Source organism: Triturus cristatus, chromosome 5_2, assembly GCF_964204655.1.
Source record: "Triturus cristatus chromosome 5_2, aTriCri1.1, whole genome shotgun sequence".
In the NCBI taxonomy this organism is placed as follows: Eukaryota; Metazoa; Chordata; class Amphibia; order Caudata; family Salamandridae; genus Triturus; species Triturus cristatus.
Window position 1 is genome coordinate 909,812,291 of NC_140588.1, and position 20,626 is coordinate 909,832,916.

At 47.6% G+C, this 20,626-nt stretch overlaps 1 protein-coding gene across 1 annotated transcript in view; it reads right to left on the reverse strand.

Annotated features, from left to right (window-relative positions):
* Positions 1 to 20,626, reverse strand: part of CUL4B (cullin 4B) — a 761,875-nt gene that overhangs the window by 590,978 nt on the left and 150,271 nt on the right. The window contains exon 5 of the mRNA XM_085608106.1: positions 11,604 to 11,673. Within this exon, the coding sequence (XP_085464232.1) occupies positions 11,604 to 11,673 (70 nt within the window). The remainder of the gene's footprint in view (positions 1 to 11,603; positions 11,674 to 20,626) is intronic.

A 20,626-nucleotide genomic window follows, 5' to 3' on the forward strand; every position in this document is an offset into this window, starting at 1 on the left:
CATATTTCCATGGGTGGCATATCCTTCTCTGTTCAAGCAGCCAAACTATGGAACTCTTTAACCCCTAAAATAAGATCCACTGATAACCAACCACCTTATCTTCAGAAAACCACTCAAGAATTGGCACTTCCCAACATAACCACCATACGCAAACAGAAATATACAGCATTTCCCTCTGTATATAAGCATTTATTTAGACTATAGATATGTACCTAAATATGTGTAATGCTTTGTATAAACATGTATAATAATTATGCCTTTAGAAATATAGATATTCGTTAGTTCTGCTAAACAAATGTACATATTTCTGATAGTTATATTATTCTATGTGTTCACATGTATATAAGTGACTGCATAAATAAGTAAATCTTTTATCATAACTATTTATCTACAATTGCTTCACTATTGAATTACAAAAAATAAATTAATTTAGAGTACAATACTTGAAAGCCGGAGTTAATTAAATGCACCTTTAATCTATATATACTACCTTCCTTATGCATATATATACCTTCCATATACTTCTGTATCTATATATTCTTTCTTCTAATTCTGTGTATCTAATGCACTAACCTATTTCTTACCCTATACATCTATCAATATATCCTCTACATCCACTCTCTCATTCATCCCAAATCCCATACCACAACTATGACCCCAAAAATAACCCTTTTAGACTCTTCCCTCCTCTACCCCCTTGCATCATCTCATACCTCTTTCACTACTCTCCCATTTACCTCACTTCTACTCATCCCAAACCCCATCCTACTGATGTGAACTAAACAAAAAACAAGAAAAAAAGATTCTAGACCATTCCCTCTTCTATCCCTCCACTAATAATTTTCAATCCAAAAAACAGAACACGTCCACCACTCAAATTAATTTCATATTTCCCTATAGTAACTCCCCTCCACCTCCCCTTTACTCACCCAAACACCCTCTTACAGCTATAAACTCCAAAAAAACAAAAAAGGTTCTGGACTCTTCCCTCTTTTATCCCTCCACTATTCATTTTCAAACCAAAAACACTGCTCAAATTAATTGCATATTTCCCTATACTAATTACCACTAATCCGGTTTGGGTTCCAGAGTAGCGTGCTACTCATCGAAAAGCGCTTCAACACCTCATCAGGGGTAGCAAGCACTATGTAAATGAAAACCTTCTCCCTCTTGTATCCCTCCACTATCCTTCTCAATCAAGATAACGGACTAACATATCCATCGCTCAAATTACTACCATAGTTCACTATACTAATTCACCACTTATCCTTAATGGGTTCCTGTTAGACCTGTCAGCCCTTTGGGTGGTCCCTCCTCATCATTATTTATTTTGTCCCACTTTTGCCTCAAACCCTGTTAGAATGTTTCCTTTTTGGGAACCACCAGACTTTTTAGTGTTGATGCAGATTCAGGGAGCCATTTTATCCACCCCTGGAACTTCTGTCTGAGGGCCTGGAGCACAAAATGGTGGCCACCTGTGACATCATCAGACCCACTGGAACCTACCAGCACCTTCCAGAACATTCCAGAACCCTGTGACAGTTGGAGGCGGTTTAGAATGTTGGGAAGCAAAGACAGAGAGTTGACAGTTGGAGCTGGCAGTTGGCACCTGACTGGTGAAGAGAGAGCAGCAGAAACCTGAAGGAGGAAGGAGTGAGGCAGCAGGGGTGGAAACTTGTGCCTGGAGTGGGGTCCATAAACCCACCCTTGATACTAGTCCCTACTGACTGAGCCCAGCCTGGAGCCCTGTGTGGGAAGAAGCAAGAAAAACCATCTTAAGGACCTGGACAGCAGGAACAGGCCTTAGAATCCAAGAACAGCAAGATCCTGACCTGGATACTGGTTTCCCTGGAGTCCGACGTCGAGGAGCCTAGAGACCCGGAGCCCGAGGTGGAGAAGCGGCGCTGACTGGAAAAGCAGACGTCGTACCCGGAGCCGCCAGAGGTCGAGAGAGGGCGCCGACGGAGGTCGTAGAGAGTACCAGAGGTCGAGGAGGAAGTCACCCGAGGTCGAGTGAGCGGCGTCGACGGGGGAGTGAAGTCCGCCCTCCGGAGTCGCTGGAGACCGAGGTGAAGCGTGCCGGAGGTCGGGAGTGGAGATCGCACTCCGGAGTCGCCGGAACCTGAGGAGAGGAGCACCGGAGGTCGGGAGTGAGGTCGCACTCCGGAGTCGCCGGAACCTGAGGAGAGGAGCACCGGAGGTCGGGAGTGGGGATCGCACTCCGGAGCCGCCCGAAGTCGACATCGAGCCAAGGCCGGCCGACGTCATCGAACCTGAGGTCGCCATCGGACCGGAGCCGCCCGAAGTCGACATCGAGCCAAGATTGCCCGACGTCATCGAATCGGAGGTCGAGATCGAGCCGAGGCCGCCGACATCGATCCGGAACCGCCTACCGGTGTCGTCAAGAACTGACATTGTGCCGAGGCCGCCGACATCGAACCGGAACCGCCTCACGGCGTCGACACGACTCCAGCGGCGTCGGAGCTTCAGAAAAAGGGCAGTAAGTGGAATAGAGGGCGCCTAAGGCCCTGTGGAATCCTGAGAGACTACCCTAGGAGCTAGAGAGGTGCTGGAACCAGCTTGATTGTGCCAGGGGTGAGCTGAGACTAATTCAGAGGGGTTGTGTAGAGTGAGAGAGCCAGGTCTCTGGTATTCCCCCCTTGATCTACCTCAGTTTAGGCCTCAGCCTTGTCCAAGCCAGGGAGTAGACACCCTCAAGCCATCCACCTAACCACAAGCTGTGCCTGGGCCAAATCAGCCCATAATAATCTAAATGTGATCTGATTCTATAAGTGTCACTGTCAGCTTTTAATTATTTATTGAGAGCACTGTATTTATTGTTCCACAGTATTTGTCGCACAATATTTATTGGTTTACAGTATTTATTGCCTCAGAATATTTAATTGCCTGTATGTATTGCACTTATATTTATGCCTTAACTATTTATGATCACCCCTATTTATTGAATCATTAAGCCAGTATTTATTTGACCTGCACTACTTAGAAAGCCTTGTATATTGTGATTGTGTTATTATTTATCTAATCAGCAACTAAGAGAAAAAGAAGATAAACAGAGATATTTTCATAATTTTTACGGTGTAGAGTCGTTTTTGGAACGGATGCACGCATGGTTATTGTATGGGTATGACGTATGCTTAGCACGGTGCCTGATTCCTGACCACTCGAGCCAAGCTACCACAGTGCATGTCTGGGAAGACCCCGTTACCACCACCCTTTCCGGTGTGGGAGTGGAGTATTTCCAACATAATTGGTGTTCAGTGGTGGGATAGAGCTGTGCCTACGTATACTCAACAATAACTGTGGGTAGTCCATAGGCCTACACCGGGAGTTTTCTCAAAGCGGCCTTCCTAATTGTGAGTTTTTGTTTTTCCAAATTTACTCTGGTGGTGGGAGGAGGTATTATATAAGGTACCCCCCTGCATAGTTACTGCAAATAACTGTCCTCTGACCTGAGTGGGCAAGATGGAGTTTGTACTGGAGAATTTAGAAACGTACACTGTGGCCCAACTCAGGGAGTTTTGTCAGCGGGAGGGGGTGTATTGTCCCCCCGGAGCAAAGAAGGGTGCACTCCAAACCAGCTTAAGAGCTTGGGGGGAGGCACGCCGAGAAAGCAAGGCTGAGGAGGAGGACAGGGATAGAGAGCCCGACAGTGAGGGAGCTGGTTTGTACCAACCTGAGGTGGGGAACCTGTTAGCGGGGCCCAGGACACTTTCCAGGAAGGGCAGCAGTGCCTCTAGCGGTGGCTTGTCTGAAGTGGAGTTAACAGACCGGAGGGAGAAAAGACAGCTCACATGGGACTTAGCAAGGCTGGAGAAAGAGAAGGAGGAACAGAGGATGGCTCATGAGATAAGGCTGAAAGAGATAGATCTTCAGATCCTGAGAATCGGGGCACACCCTGTACCTAACGGTGGCAGCGAAGAACGAGAGTACACCAGGGAACCCAAACCCTACCTGCCAAAGGACATAGTAGCTAGCTATGGGGTGGGTGACGATATCGCCAAGTGGCTAGCGGCCTATGAGGTCTCGTTAAGGGCCCATGGGGTTCCAGAGAAGTACTGGGGAGGGGGATTGTACAAGTACATGCCTCCAGCTGGTAGGGATGCATTATTAGCCCTCGAGGAGGATGAGCAGACCCACTACCCCACCATGAAACTGGCGCTCATAAGAAAGTTTGGACTAACACCCGAAAAGTACAGACAGAAGTTCAGGGGTAGTCACAAACTGGGCACACAGAATTGGGTGGACTTCCTGGACTATGCAAAGAAGGCACTAGAGGGTTGGATTCAGGGCAGTGAAGTGAGGAACTACGAGGGGTTGTTTGATCTAGTACTGAAGGAACACCTGCTCGAGAAATGTTTCCCTGAACTGCGTCAACACCTGGTGGATAGCAAGCTGACCAGTCCCCGGAAGCTTGCTGAGGAGGCGGACATTTGGGCTAGTACCCGGGTGTCCACAAGGGGCACTGGAGGGGATACTCAAAAGGCCGGACAGGGCGCCCCTCAGAAGAAAGAGGGAGGGGAAAAGAAAAAGGAGTTCTCCAAAGGCCCCCAAAATAATTTCCAAGGGAAGGGAACAGGATTCACCCCTAGGGCTAACCCACCCAGAAACCCTAATCCTGGCCAGAGTCAGCAGCCAAGGGTTGTCCATTGCTACGAGTGCGGTGGCGTTGGACACTATAAGGGAGATCCGAAGTGCCTGAAACGACCACCCCCTCCCATTGGAGGAAAGACCCCCGGAGTAGCTAGTGCAGTGCTCGGGGAGGAGATGCCCTTAACTAAGGGAAGGGAGTGGGCGGGTGTCACTTTAGTGTCCCTGGGAGAACGGGAGATGGTTCCTAAGATCCAGGTGCCCGCAAATACCGTAAAGTAGGGGCAGTGGGTCACCATCAACGGCCAAAGAGGGAAGGCTCTGAGAGACACAGGAGCCAGTATGACTATGGTACGTAGTCAACTGGTGTCTCCAGAGCAGGTAATTCCCGATGTACTCCACCCAGCCGCGATGGCTGACGGCAGAACAGGCCACTATCCAGTGGCCGAGGTTCCCTTTGAATGGGGGGGGGTTGCAGGTTCACTTCGAGTTGCCGTAAGCCCTGCCGTGCCAGTCGATTGTCTACTGGGGAATGACATGGAGCACAACGCTTGGAAGGAGGTGGAATACCGGACTCATACTGAGATGCTGGGAACACCTGACTGGGCCTGTGTGAGCACAGGGTCCGCGACTACCCGGAGAGGGAGTTCGTTTCGGCTGGAGCCTGGAACAAAGGCCCAGCCAGCTGCCAGTCAAGGGAAGAACCGAGGACAGGAGGAGCCTGCCTCGGCGTCCACACCCCGTAGGACGGATAGGCCACCGGAGGTGGTGGACCAGGAGTCTGCGGTGGGGGACGTTACCAAACTGGAGGACCTACCCATCCCGGCCGAGTGGCACGTGGAGGGAGGCCCGTCCAGGGAGGAATTCTGCCAGGGCCAGAGGGAGTGCCCTACCCTTGAGGGGCTAAGGCGACAGGCCGAAGCCCAGGCAGCAGGGAACGTTGAAGGGAACTACAGTGTTTACTGGGAGGATGGCCTCCTCTACAGTGAACCCAAGGCACCCCTACACGGATCGTCACGAGCCTTGGTAGTCCCTCAACGTTATCGAGCCTTCCTTCTGGAGTTGGCTCACGAGATCCCCTTGGCAGGACACCTGGGGCAAGACAAGACCTTCGCCCGTCTTGTCCCACACTTTTATTGGCCTCAAATGAAAGTGTCGTCCGATACCTACTGCCGGACATGTGTGTCTTGCCAAGCCAGTGGGAAAACAGGGGTGAAGCTGAAAGCTCCCCTGGAACCACTTCCTGTCGTTAGCACCCCTTTTGAAAGGGTGGGCATCGACATTGTGGGTCCGTTAGATCCACCTACTACAGCTGGTCACAGGTTTATCCTGGTTTTGGTGGATCATGCCACACGGTACCCAGAGGCAATACCTCTGAGGACCATAACAGCACCTGTTGTGGCGAGGGCCCTGATGGGAATCTTTACCCGAGTGGGTTTTCCCAAGGAAGTTGTGTCCGACAGGGGGACCAACTTCATGTCAGCGTACATGCGGGCGATGTGGAAGGAGTGTGGAGTGACCTACCGGTTCACAACTCCTTACCACCCCCAGACCAATGGTCTGGTGGAGAGGTTTAACAAAACCTTGAAAGTCATGATCAGAAGTCTGCCTGAAAGCCTGCGGAGGAAATGGGACGTCCTCCTACCCCGTTTACTCTTTTCCTACAGGGAAGTGCCACAGAAGGGAGTGGGCTTCAGCCCCTTCGAGCTTCTGTATGGGCACCCTGTACGTGGACCTCTCAACCTGGTGAGAGACGGATGGGAAAGAACTCCCAGAAAGCTTCCCCAGGATGTGGTGAGCTACATGCTGGCCTTCCGGAGCCAAATGGCTAAGTTGTGGAAGCAAGCTTCTGACAACTTGGAAGCCAGCCAAGCAGTGATGAAGGCGTGGTATGACCACAATGCTCACCCGGTGGAGTTGGAGCCTGGCCAGAAGGTGTGGGTGATCGAACCAGGAGAGCTTAGCGCCCTCCAGGATCGCTGGTCAGGACCCTTTGAGGTGTTGGAGAAGAAGGGTAAGGCTACTTACTTGGTGGATCTTAAAACCCCTCGTCAGCCCCTACGGGTGCTGCACGCCAACCGCCTCAAACCCCACCATGAGAGGCCCGAAGTCATCTTGATGATGGTGACTGACGGAGCAGAGGACGCGGAAAGCGAGCCTCTCCCCGATTTGTTTGCGTCTCAAGAAAAGGATGGGTCGGTGGAGGGAGTGATTCTGTCCCCATCTCTAACTCCTGAACAGCAGGAGGACTGCCGCCAGGTCCTGGGACAGTACTCTTCGTTGTTCTCCCTTGTCCCGGGTAGGACTCACCTGTGCGTCCATGACGTGGACACAGGAGACAGCCCACCTGTGAAGTCCAAGATCTACCGGATGTCAGACAAGGTGAAGGCCAGCATTCACAGTGAAGTCACTAAGATGCTGGAGCTAGGAGTGATCGAACCTTCTAGCAGCCCCTGGTCCAGTCCGGTGGTACTAGTACCAAAAGCTGCACCACCGGGTGCCCAACCGGAACTGAGGTTCTGTGTGGACTACCGGGGACTGAATTCAGTGACCAAAACTGATGCTCATCCGATCCCTAGGGCGGATGAATTGATTGACCGGCTGGGAGCTGCCCAATATCTAAGTACCTTTGACCTTACTTCTGGGTACTGGCAGATCTCTTTGACTGATGGAGCAAGGGAAAGGTCAGCCTTCTCCACGCCCAATGGCCACTACCAGTTCTGTGTGATGCCCTTTGGGCTCAAGAACGCACCTGCCACGTTTCAGCGCCTGGTAAACCAGATCCTCACCGGAATGGAGAGTTTCTCTGCTGCTTATCTGGATGACATAGCCGTCTTCAGTAACAGCTGGGAGGATCACTTGCGTCACCTGCAAGCTGTTCTCCAGGCCCTGAGACAAGCTGGATTGACGATCAAGGCCAGCAAGTGCCAGATCGGGCAGGGGTCGGTAGTGTACCTTGGACACTTGGTGGGTAGGGGAGCGGTGCAACCCCTCCAGGCGAAGATCGAGGCCATCATGGCCTGGGAACCCCCCAAGACACAGACTGAGGTCCGAGCTTTTCTGGGCCTCACTGGATATTACCGCCGCTTTGTGAAGGGGTACGGTACCATTGTAGCCCCCCTCACGGAGCTCACGTCCAAGAAACAACCTCGACGGGTAGTCTGGACGGAGGCTTGTCAGCAGGCCTTTGTGAAGCTGAAGCAAGCCATGTGCGAGGCCCCGGTCTTAAGGGCCCCAGACTTTTCCAAGGAGTTCATTCTCCAGACGGATGCATCAGAACATGGCATTGGGGCAGTGTTATCGCAACTCAATGAAGAGGGTCTGGATCAACCCGTGGTCTTCCTATACCGGAGACTACTTCCCAGGGAACAGAAGTGGAGTGCAATAGAGCGTGAAGCCTTTGCAGTGGTATGGGCTCTGAAGAAGTTGCGGCCATACCTGTTTGGCTCGCACTTCCTGGTTCAGACCGACCACAGACCCCTTCGTTGGCTGATGCAGATGAAGGGGGAGAATCCCAAGTTGTTGAGGTGGTCTATTTCCCTACAGGGAATGGACTTTCAGGTGGAACATCGGCCTGGAGTGGACCACGCCAATGCAGACGGTCTCTCAAGGTATTTCCGCCTTAGTGATGAGAACTCCCAAGGGGTTGGGTAGCTCTCCCCACTTTCAGCTGGGGGGGACGCGTGTTAGACCTGTCAGCCCTTTGGGTGGTCCCTCCTCATCATTATTTATTTTGTCCCACTTTTGCCTCAAACCCTGTTAGAATTTTTCCTTTTTGGGAACCACCAGACTTTTTAGTGTTGATGCAGATTCAGGGAGCCATTTTATCCACCCCTGGAACTTCTGTCTGAGGGCCTGGAGCACAAAATGGTGGCCACCTGTGACATCATAAGACCCACTGGAACCTACCAGCACCTTCCAGAACATTCCAGAACCCTGTGACAGTTGGAGGCGGTTTAGAATGTTGGGAAGCCAAGACAGAGAGTTGACAGTTGGAGCTGGCAGTTGGCACCTGACTGGTGAAGAGAGAGCAGCAGAAACCTGAAGGAGGAAGGAGTGAGGCAGCAGGGGTGGAAACTTGTGCCTGTAGTGGGGTCCATAAACCCACCCTTGATACTAGTCCCTACTGACTGAGCCCAGCCTGGAGCCCTGTGTGGGAAGAAGCAAGAAAAACCATCTTAAGGACCTGGACAGCAGGAACAGGCCTTAGAATCCAAGAACAGCAAGATCCTGACCTGGATACTGGTTTCCCTGGAGTCCGACGTCGAGGAGCCTAGAGACCCGGAGCCCGAGGTGGAGAAGCGGCGCTGACTGGAAAAGCAGACGTCGTACCCGGAGCCGCCAGAGGTCGAGAGAGGGCGCCGACGGAGGTCGTAGAGAGTACCAGAGGTCGAGGAGGAAGTCACCCGAGGTCGAGTGAGCGGCGTCGACGGGGGAGTGAAGTCCGCCCTCCGGAGTCGCCGGAGACCGAGGTGAAGCGTGCCGGAGGTCGGGAGTGGAGATCGCACTCCGGAGTCGCCGGAACCTGAGGAGAGGAGCACCGGAGGTCGGGAGTGAGGTCGCACTCCGGAGTCGCCGGAACCTGAGGAGAGGAGCACCGGAGGTCGGGAGTGGGGATCGCACTCCGGAGCCGCCGGAAGTCGACATCGAGCCAAGGCCGGCCGACGTCATCGAACCTGAGGTCGCCATCGGACCGGAGCCGCCCGAAGTCGACATCGAGCCAAGATTGCCCGACATCATCGAATCGGAGGTCGAGATCGAGCCGAGGCCGCCGACATCGATCCGGAACCGCCTACCGGCGTCGTCAAGAACTGACATTGTGCCGAGGCCGCAGACATCGAACCGGAACCGCCTCACGGCGTCGACACGACTCCAGCGGCGTCGGAGCTTCAGAAAAAGGGCAGTAAGTGGAATAGAGGGCGCCTAAGGCCCTGTGGAATCCTGAGAGACTACCCTAGGAGCTAGAGAGGTGCTGGAACCAGCTTGATTGTGCCAGGGGTGAGCTGAGACTAATTCAGAGGGGTTGTGTAGAGTGACAGAGCCAGGTCTCTGGTATTCCCCCCTTGATCTACCTCAGTTTAGGCCTCAGCCTTGTCCAAGCCAGGGAGTAGACACCCTCAAGCCATCCACCTAACCACAAGCTGTGCCTGGGCCAAATCAGCCCATAATAATCTAAATGTGATCTGATTCTATAAGTGTCACTGTCAGCTTTTAATTATTTATTGAGAGCACTGTATTTATTGTATTTAACCTATTTATTGCTCCACTGTATTTATTGTTCCACAGTATTTATTGTCGCACAATATTTATTGGTTTACAGTATTTATTGCCTCAGAATATTTAATTGCCTGTATGTATTGCACTTATATTTATGCCTTAACTATTTATGATCACCCCTATTTATTGAATCATTAAGCCAGTATTTATTTGACCTGCACTACTTAGAAAGCCTTGTATATTGTGATTGTGTTATTATTTATCTAATCAGCAACTAAGAGAAAAAGAAGATAAACAGAGATATTTTCATAATTTTTACGGTGTAGAGTCGTTTTTGGAACGGATGCACGCATGGTTATTGTATGGGTATGACGTATGCTTAGCACGGTGCCTGATTCCTGACCACTCGAGCCAAGCTACCACAGTGCATGTCTGGGAAGACCCCGTTACCACCACCCTTTCCGGTGTGGGAGTGGAGTATTTCCAACAGTTCCAGAGTAGCCAAAAAAGCGCTTCGACGCCTCAACAGGGGTAGCAAGCGCTATATAAATGCAATCTTTTTCCCTCTACTATCCTTCTCAATCCAAATAACTGACTAACATATCCAGCACTCAAATTACTTTCATATTTCTCTATCCTAATTCACTACTAATCCTTCTTGGGTTGCAGAGTAGAAAGCTACTCGCCGAAAAAGCGCTTCAATGCCTTGTCAGGGGTAGTAAGCGCTATATAAATGCAATTATAATACATACTTTTGCAAGTCTCTGCTTTCTCCCTTTGTGTCTGTTTTTCAGTTTCTCTTCCTACTTTTCTGTTTGTGTGTTTTTCTCCTTGCTCATGGTCAATATCGGATGAGAAAAAATAAGTACCTGCCCTCTAAAATGAGTGCAGTGGGCTTCACCCACAACCACTGGCTCTAATTAGCACTGCATGAGGGTTCTCACACATAGCTACAGTGGTCTGCAGCAGAGACCTAAAAAGCATGTTCAACCTTGCCCATTCTGCTCTGTGAAAGCATTTTCTCTCATCTTGAGATGCAACAAAGCAGCCTGTCATTGAGTCTGCAGTAAGGGAAAGTAGGACATAGTAGCAGTTTAGGTAAAAGCACAACTAAAAAGACATCAAACTGCAGTTTTTAGGTTAATAAAATCACAACAGTCCCTACCAATTTGTAAGTTTTTAATGATGCCTTACACTATTCTGTACAATTGAAAGTTAAAATCAAATTAAGAAGGAAAGATAGCAAAGCAGTGCAAACAACTTGGGAGAAATAGGTAGCAGATGGCCTAAATAAGCAGATATACAACGTGGATACACACTGCAACCAAGAGCCTACCGATACTATGGTAAAATGGTATGGGGGAACGAATTGGGAAGATAAGAACAGGAAGAAAATTGGAAGAATAGGAGTCAGATGCTTTCGGAAGTTGTGGAAGCTGAATAGTAGGGTGTGAGATTTAGTAGGAATATTGAATAACCTGTGCTAGATGACTCACCGCTGCAGCAATTGAAAACTGTAACAGGTTAATATTAATCAATTTAATACTGCTCCATTCATTATACTTGGAAGGATGAAATGTTTACACGGACCTGAAGAGATTTTAACATCAGATTAAAAGGCCACACCAGATGTCAAGAGCAAGCAATTAACTAACTGAGCCATCTCGCCTGCCACAAATAATATTTTATCAGATAGACTTCCTGTCTTGGAAATATTACTGCTTACAAACTGTCTGATTTAAAATCACCAACAAATACCAGTAAAATCATGTACTTACCATTTGTCGACAATGATCCTGCCAGCATTTGTCTATTTTCTTTAGAAAGAGAACGCTATCTAAGGAATCCTTGAACAAGAGTTAAGAAAATTACTTTGCATAAATTCAACAAAATCCATAAAAGCATTCCTATTCAGCCTGCCAGAAAAGAAGGGAAATGTTACTTAGTCAGCAAGCATTTATTTTTTAACATATAGGGTTATTGATGGACATGCTCTGCATAAACTTGCCATCTAGTGTTGGGCCCAGACATTACAACTTGTTTTTCTTCAAAGAACTTTTGAGTTACGGGATGTGCTGCAACTCCTCCTTTAGTCCACAATGCGCATTGGCACCGACTTCACCATAGTTTTTTCAGCTTATCTGGTGAGAGGTAAAGCAGTTTGGGGAGGGAGGTCTGATTGCTCAGAAGCAAGAGCCCTCACACACCGAGATGGGTGTCATGCTTTATCATGGAGCAGCGTCTCATTGGGCCAGCGTAGCAATGCCCAATGGGGCTCTTTGCCAGAGGTCTTTTAAAATAAGGCACCGTGATAAAGTATAAGAGGAGGTGCTGTGTGTGTAGATTGGTGTAAGTCTGGTATAAAAATAAATAAGAGACCCTGAAAAATTTTAATACGTGGGAACTCTCGTTATAAATAAAAACAAAGGGTGGTTGTGTTGGAGACAATGATACGGTACAGCTCACTGGAAAGTGAAGGAAAAAAAACAACAACAAAAACCACAAATCGCTCAACATGTTCCATGCCATGCAAAGTCTCTGCTTTTCTGGGCCCTTAGTTGGGACCATGTAACGTAATCTACCAATGATTGGGGTTATATTAGTGGTATTTAGCAACATTACCCAATTTCAAAAGCACCCTCAAAGTGCAGGATATACCTTAAGATATCAAACATCCGACCCATATTGAGTAAGCAATCAGATCCTCCCCGATCTGCTTGCTCAGACCCCCAACCTACTGCCTTTTCTGATTTTAGGACCTACATACTCCACTTGTATACACAGTCTAGTATGTCCATACAGTAGCGCTTTCTAAAGGTGTGTGGTGTTCACCAGGAAGATTTCTGCTAACATGATGCTGCCTCAGAAAGCCATGGTTGACCCAATTTTATGCCTGTACTGTTTTCCACTGTAAGTACTTCAAGTAAACATTTGGCTTTGGCAGAACAAATTTGGATACACTGGACAATCCATCTTGCAATGCCTGCCATGGAAATGGAGAGATATTTATGGGGTTAGGCAAGAGCTACAGAGTTAGTTTTTTCAGACAGAGTTAGTCCAGTCAATATAGTAAACTAGTGTCCTTTTGACGTTTTTGATATTCAATTACCTTTCTGCTACTGAATCGTGTTTTGGAAAAAAACACTTCGCTCAAATGTCTAGTAAAGGGATCCTGAAGAGGCATGAATGTGGAAGTAGTTATAGGTAGTCAATGTGTTGGACCGGATGCGGAGGGGTACAGGTACTTTGCACAGTCATGTTGAGGTGAGGTGGACCCCACTCAGTGTGTGATGAGTCACTGGTGATGGTCAGCTGCAGAAGAGGGTCTAAAAAAGGCCTGCCGAGCAACAGGGTGTTGTTGATCCACCAATGCAAACCGCCCCAGGCCATGAAATGCCTTCTGGAGACATGGGTGGGTTGGAGTCTGATCGGGACTGTTGCTTACAAAATTATGCCCTGAGGAGGCATTTATAAGTACCGTATAGACTTCACTACCTCAGTGTTCTCCTTTTTTTTTGTCACGGTCTCATTCACATGGGGCGCAAAGATGGACTCCCAAACCCCAGGCATGTAGTGATGGGGAGGTGAGGTACCTCCTGAAGGAGCTCAATGATGCATAGCATGCATGCCGGTGCAGCAGAATGCACATATTAATACTGCGGAAAGCAGGGTCAGCGGCATCCAGTGCAACCTGTATGTTTGCATTCAAAATAGTCTTCCCCCATTTAAGAGTCTACACAAATCCACCCCTTCCCTCCACCTTCCTGCAGATTTTGGGGAGATGCTGCACCAACACCTGCAATTCCTCCAGTGAGTAGCTGCTCCCATTGCCACACACTTGCTAGCAGTGTCATGGTGCTCGTTTTCCTTGACTGGCCGGGTGGAAGCCTGAGGGAGCACACAGAGGCACGTTTCCATGCTGTCTGCACCACAAAGGAGTCTTGGGAGGAAAAGGGGTGACCTTGACACAGACCCTTTTCGAAACATGTTGTGGCAACCTTTGCTTTAACTAGCTCTTTAAATTTATCTGGGGCAGATTTTAACATGCCCCTGAGCATGGAGAGAAACTGAACAGTGCATTCAGTTTTGATTGGTGTCCCCCACAGGATGTCATGCTCTACTTGTAGGACATGTATGTCGACCTTGTGGCAGTGAGATGCCCTTTGAATCACAGAATATGCGAGTCATCATCTGGTGGGGATGGCTTTGCTGGGAAGGAAGGACTTCAGATGAGGCTATTTGTAGGGTCGAGATTGTAATCGTCCTAAACCTCCCAATTCCTTTAGGCTGGTCATAGGGATCTCCTATGCCAAAGGGGATGTCAAAATAGGAGTGCACTGACCTCTAAGTTGAGTCTTGTTGTAGGCGGGAGGTGAGGTGGTGGCGGGAGGTGTGGCAGTAGTGAGGCAAGGGGGTGGTGATAGCCCGGAGGTAGGTGGCTGTAATATTTGGATTGTTATTTTGTCTTAATGCCTCTTGGGCACTGGATGCTGAGCTGCATTGAAAGCAAGCTCTTCTTCCAAGGTCAGCTTGCATTTCTTTGGAATCTGGGGCAGCATTTTGAAGTCATCCTTGGGAAAGCTTGGCAGTGATCTTGCCAGTCTATGTGCTGGCCAGACCAATCATATTTTCTGTTGCACCATTGACAGAATTGAAATGTTGACAGAATTGAAATGTTAGTTTTCTATCACCCTCTTCTTGCATTCACTCTACAAAGCACGCTTGCAAGAAAAAAGGGAAAGGGGCCAGTATGTTGAAGCAGAACAGTCAGGAGCAGTGGAAAATGTCAGGTAGTCAGCCAGGAGAGCAGCCGCACATGCACCCCCCGTGCAGTAATTATTATACAGCTCTTTGGTCTCGACGAGTAGAGCAAGGGGGCCTGAAAAAGCTGCAAAATCTATGTGTCTGTTTCAGAACAGCTACTTGACACATTCAAATCAATCCACATTGTGGACTAAGGTAACGGTTACAGCATGTTCCATGACTCTAAACTTTTTCAAAGAAAAACAAGTTGTAATGCCCAAGCCCAACATTAGGTGGCAGGACTACACAGTGCAAGTGTGTCTATAGCAGGTATCTCCAACCAGTCGATCGCGAGCTACCAGTACCTCCTACACACCTGCAAAGTAGCTTGCAGCCGCGAGTCCTTTTTTAAATTAGCTCAAGGTCACATTTTTCTTTTAATGTTAAGGGAAGGCAGTGTTTACTTACATTATTATCATCAAGCTGCAGATAGAAGAGCGTGATAATGAGCAGTGCTCTGTCACATTTATGGGCCAGGCTAGGTCACAGTGTTAAAGAACTAAAGCACTTAAGTACTTAACTCTTTAAAAAAAGCCCTTGTTGACTAAATATTGGAGCGTGATAACAAAATGAGGTTCCTGAATGCTTTTACATGGAAGAAAATTAAAAGTTACTTACCTTCTGTAACGATTTATCTGGTAGACACACAGTCTAGCCGCAGATTCCTTAACTTCGAACATCCCCTAGGAGCCAGTCTGGATCCGGAGACTTATTCGGCAGATCCTCTGCGCATCAGAGGATGGTGTTGCATGGCTCTGCCCGGACGTCATCCACGGATATGACGTCAGAGGACCCATATACATTCCTCCCGGCACGCTGAAGTCAGTTTTCTAATGTGAAACTTTTCCGTGTCACAATGCGGAGCCACTACAAAAACAGTGTGTGGGAACAGTGTGCCAAAAAAGATTAAAAATCTTTGAAAGAACAATGACAAATATTAAAGTGATGAGAAACATCTGTAAGGGGGGAGCAGAATATTCGCCCCTAGAACCAGTCTCACACAAGCAAAGAACCATACCGTCCTGTGAGGCAAAACAGCAATGGGAAGGAAAATGCTACTTACTAGTATGCATCTGTTCTTGGCATGTAGAGCTGTACATTCGTATACTTGTGCATAGATCGGCATCTGGTGTTGGGCTCGGATGTTTGCTCTTTGTTTTTGTCTTGGAAGAAGTCTTTGTAGTCACGAGGTAGGAGACTCCTCCTTAGGACGATAGTGCGCATGGGCATCGACTCCATCTCCAGATTGTTTTGCCATGGAGGGTTATGATGGAGTTAGTAAGAAATCGAAAAGTATGTCCATGTGTAATTTATCTAAGTAAGATAATACTTGAACAGATAGAGGTATCCGGGGAGGCGGGTGGGCGTATACGAATATACAGTTCTACATGCCAAGAACAGATGCATACTGGTAAGTAGCATTCTCCGTTCGAGGCATATGAGCTGTTGATTGTGTACTTGTGCAAAGACTATACAGCAGTTACCTTCTTAGCAGTGCCTACCTGTATCTGTTGCAGTGGTTTGAAAAAGTGTTATTAATACAGCCTGGCCCACACTAGCTTGCTGCTATGCTTGCACGTGTACACAATAGTGCTTTGTGAACGCGTATGGTGTAGACCAAGTTGCTGCGTTGCAGATGTCATCTAGGGGAATGTTCCCTAAGAATGCCATAGACGGCCGTCGTTTACATGTGGAGTGAGCTCTAGGAGAAATGGGTAAGATGAATTTAGCTGTAGCATAGCATATTTGGATGCATTTAACAATCCACCTTGAAATCACTGTTTTTGAGATAGGATTGCCTTTATGAGGTGGAGAGAAAGCTACAAAAAGTTGTTTAGTCTTTCTAAAGGATTTTGTTCTTTAAATGTAGTAAAGTAGTGCTCTTTTTACATCTAGCGTGTGAAGAGCTCGTTCTGCTACTGAGTCTGGTAGTGGGGAAAACACTGGGAGTTCTACAGACTGGTTAAGGTGGAAAGGAGACACAACTTTAGGTAGAAATGTTGGGTTAGTCCTAAGAACAACTTTGTTATGATGAATTTGCAGAAATGTTTCTTGTATGGTTAATGCCTGGAGTTCACGGACTCTTCTGAGAGAGGTGATTGCAACCAGGAAAGCTACTTTCCAGGTGAGGAATTGTAATTGTAATTTATGCAGAGGTTCAAATGGGGGACCCATGAGTCTGGTAAGGATCACATTTAAGTTCCATATTGGAGACGGTGGAACTCTAGGTGGGATTATCCCTTTGAGTCCTTCCATAAATGCTTTGATAGCTGGTACCCTAAACAAATACAAATGTCTGTTTTGGAGATGGGCTGCTATTGCAGAGAGATGTAGTAGAATGGAAGTATACGCTAGGTTACATTGTTGTAGATGCAAAAGATAACAGATGATGTTTTGAATGGAAGCACCTAGTGCGTTGATTGTTATTTGTACAGTAAATTACGAATCTTTTCCACTTGCGGCATAGCAAGCTCTAGTGGTAGGACGTCTAGCCTGTTTAATGATGTCCATGCAGTCTGGCGGAAGATTGAGGTAGCCAAACTCTAAGATTTCAGGACCCAGATCGCAAGGTTGAGTTGACTGGGATCTGGATGCCTTATCTCTCCATGGTTTTGAGTGAGAAGCTTGGGTGAGAGATGTAGCTTTTGATGAGGAACTACCGATAGTTCCAAAAGGGTTGTGAACCATGGCTGTCGGGCCCATGTTGGTGCACCCAGGATCATTGTGTGTGAATGCTGTTTGAGCTTCCAAACCACTATCAGAATGAGTGGGAGAGGTGGAAAAACGTAAGCAAATGTGTGACCAGTTCATTCATAGCAAATTGCCTTTGGACAATGGGTGTGGATACCTGGATGCGAAGCTTGGGCATTTTGCGTTTTGCTGTGTAGCAAACAGGTCTATTTCTGGGTAGCCCCACATTTGAAAGAATGTAAGCAGTACTTGAGGATGAAGTTCCCATTCGTGGATCTGCTGTCTTTGACGACTGAGCAGATCTGCAATCTGATTGTGTACTACTGGGAGGTGTTCTGCAAGGAGGTATACGTTTTGCGGAATGGCCCATCTCCATATGCTTTGAGCTAGGTACGAAAGCTGCAGAGTGTGTCCCCTCCCACCCCCTGTTTTTGTATGTAATACATTGCTATCATGTTGTCTGTATGGACCAGGACAACTTTTCCCACGAGGTGGAGTTGCAAGGATTTTAACGCTAGGAAGATCGCTAGCAATTCCAGATAATTTATGTGCAGTTGTTTTTTTGAGAGGTCTATATGCCCTGAATGGTATGATTTTGAAGATCAGCTCCCGAGCCAGTGAGCGATGTTTCTGTTGTGAGCACTATCTGTGGAACCGGGTAGAGTAACAGCCGCCCTTTGGAAAGGTTTTGAGTGTTCCACCACTGCAAAGAGCGATGTGTGTGGCGGTCCACTAACACCAGATCTGTTAGCTGACCTTGAACCTGGTTCCACTGACGTGCTAAACACTCCTGTAAGGGAAGCATCTGGAGTCTTGCGTAAGGGACAACGAGAATGCAAGAGGCCATCATCCCGATCAACTGCATGAACACTCGAGCTGGTAATGAGTGTTGAGGCGTAAATTTTGATATGAGGGCTTGCACGGTGCTTATTCTGACTGGGTTGGGATATGTTAGAGCTTTTGAAGTGTTTATTGTAGCTCATAGATATTGTTGTGTTGTGGACAGTTGGAGATGGAATTTGGAGAGGTTGACTGTGAATCCCAAATAGTGAAGCAACTGGATTGTTTTGTATGTGTGTTGAACACAGCTGCTGTGTGACTTGGCTTTTATGAGCCAGTCATCCAGGTAAGGGAAAACGTGAATTTGTTGTCTTCGTGAGCCGCCACTACTGCAAGGCACTTGTGTGAACACTCGGGGTGCTGTGGTCACTCCGAATGGGAGGACTTTGAATTGGTAGTGTTGGCCGTTTATCACAAACCAGAGGTATTTCCTGTGAGCGGGGTGAATGGGAATATGAAAGTAGACGTCCTTTAAATCCAGAGTGGAAAGAAAGTCGCCTTGTTGAAGTAGTGGGAGTACTTGTTGGAGAGTGACCATATGGAAATGGTCTGACTGAATGTATAGATTTAATGGTCTGAGATCCAGTATTGGTCTCAGAGAGCCGTCTTTTTTTTGGGATTAGAAAGTACAGTGAATACACTGATGTGCCTTGATGAGGCAAAGGGACTGGTTCTATTGCATGTTTTTGTAACAGGGAGAGAACCTCTTGTTTGAGAAGAGTGAGATGTTCTAAGGACATTGGGCATTCTCTGGGAGGGAATTTTTGTGGCGTACCAGTGAGTTCCAGGCAATAACCATACTGGATAATTTGTTTCACCCACTTGTGTGTTGTAATGGAATTCCAGACAAGTAGGAACTGTGATAGGCGTCCCCCGACAGGAGTGGAATGGTCAGGGGTAGCGGGGGGGAAGTCACTGCTTGGTTGCAGGGAAAGTGCGAGTGGAATTATTTTTGACTCTTCCCCTGTTGTGGTTTCCTCTATATCCTCCTCGACAGTACCCTCGGGAGGGGGAGGTTGATTTTGGTTTTTTTAAGTAGAGGCGGTATTCTCTGATAACTGTTTTGGAGCCACCCCTATAGAAGGAGCGACAAAAAGAGCCTCTGTTAGAGGATAGTTGTAGGGCTCCCATAGATTTGGCAGTTTCTGTATCTTCCTTCATTTTTTCTAATGAAGAATATACATTTGGTCCAAAAAGATGTTGTTGGTCAAAGGACTGGTTTAGTATGGCTGACTGTACCTCTTGCTTGAATCCGGAGATTCAAAGCCAAGAATGGCGGCATAGCAAGATGCTGGTGATAATACCACAGGATGCTGTGTCAGCGGCATCTAGTGCGCATTTTATAGAGGTGTTTGTAATTAGTTTACCCTCTTGAATGAGGTCGTTGGCTTTACCCCTGTATTGATATGGTAAATGCCTAATTAGCTTTTCTAGTTCATCATAGTGCGCTCTGTCATGGCGTGCTAGAAGGGCTTGAGCATTGGCAATACGCCAACTATTAGCAGCCTGTGACGCAATAAGTTTGCCTGAAGCATCTATAAGCTTTGACTCCTTAACAGGAGGAGGTGCGTCACCTGTGGCTTGTGAATTGGCTAGAGTGTGGGCATTAGATACAACAAGGGAGTCCAGGGGCACTTAACTCTTAATATAAACTGGGTCAGTAGGAGCAGCTTTATATTTCATATCAATTCTTGGGGTAAGTATTCGTGCTCTAACTGGGTCCTTGAATACTTCATTAGTGTGCTCTAGCATGACTTTTAGCATTGGCAAGGTATTAGTAGATTTTTGGGATGGAGCAAATGTTTCCATGAGGAAATCCTGATCTACGGGGTCAGTGTGTAATTCCACTCCATGATATAGAGCAGCCCTATTGCGGAGCTGTGTGAATCCAATATTATCATCAGGTGGTGATGGTCTGGAGGGATATACGTCCGGATCATTACTGTTGTCTGGGTCTTTATCATAAAAGTCCCATGGATCTGGGTCTTGTGGTATGGTGTGGTGGTCATTCTCCCCATCCCTATAGTCATCCGTATCATCATCCCTGTGTGGTTCAGGAGAGAAATGAGGTGGTGGTGAGTTATATGGAGATATTAGTAAGTTGGGATTAATAGGTGGAGGAGAGGGGGGTGTGTAAGGGGGTGAGGGGTTAGTACCCATGTCCTGTTCATTTTTTTTTTTTTTAGAGGTATATGGTATTCCTCTGAAATGGCCGGTTTCCGTTTTTTAGGACAGGTTGCTACAAGATGTCCAGTTGTTGGATCAATATGCAGTTTCTTTTGCTTGGGATCCATTGGTTCTTGCAAAGGAAGTTCTTCAGCTGGTATTTCCTTTTCTTTAGTTGTTTCAGAGTGTATTTTATCGATAGTCTCTTAAGCCTTAAGAGGAATGGTCTGTTTTTTCGGTTCCGAATCCTTTGGTGCATGTTGTTTATGCTCCGAAGGTTTGTGTAAAGGTTTGTCTTTTG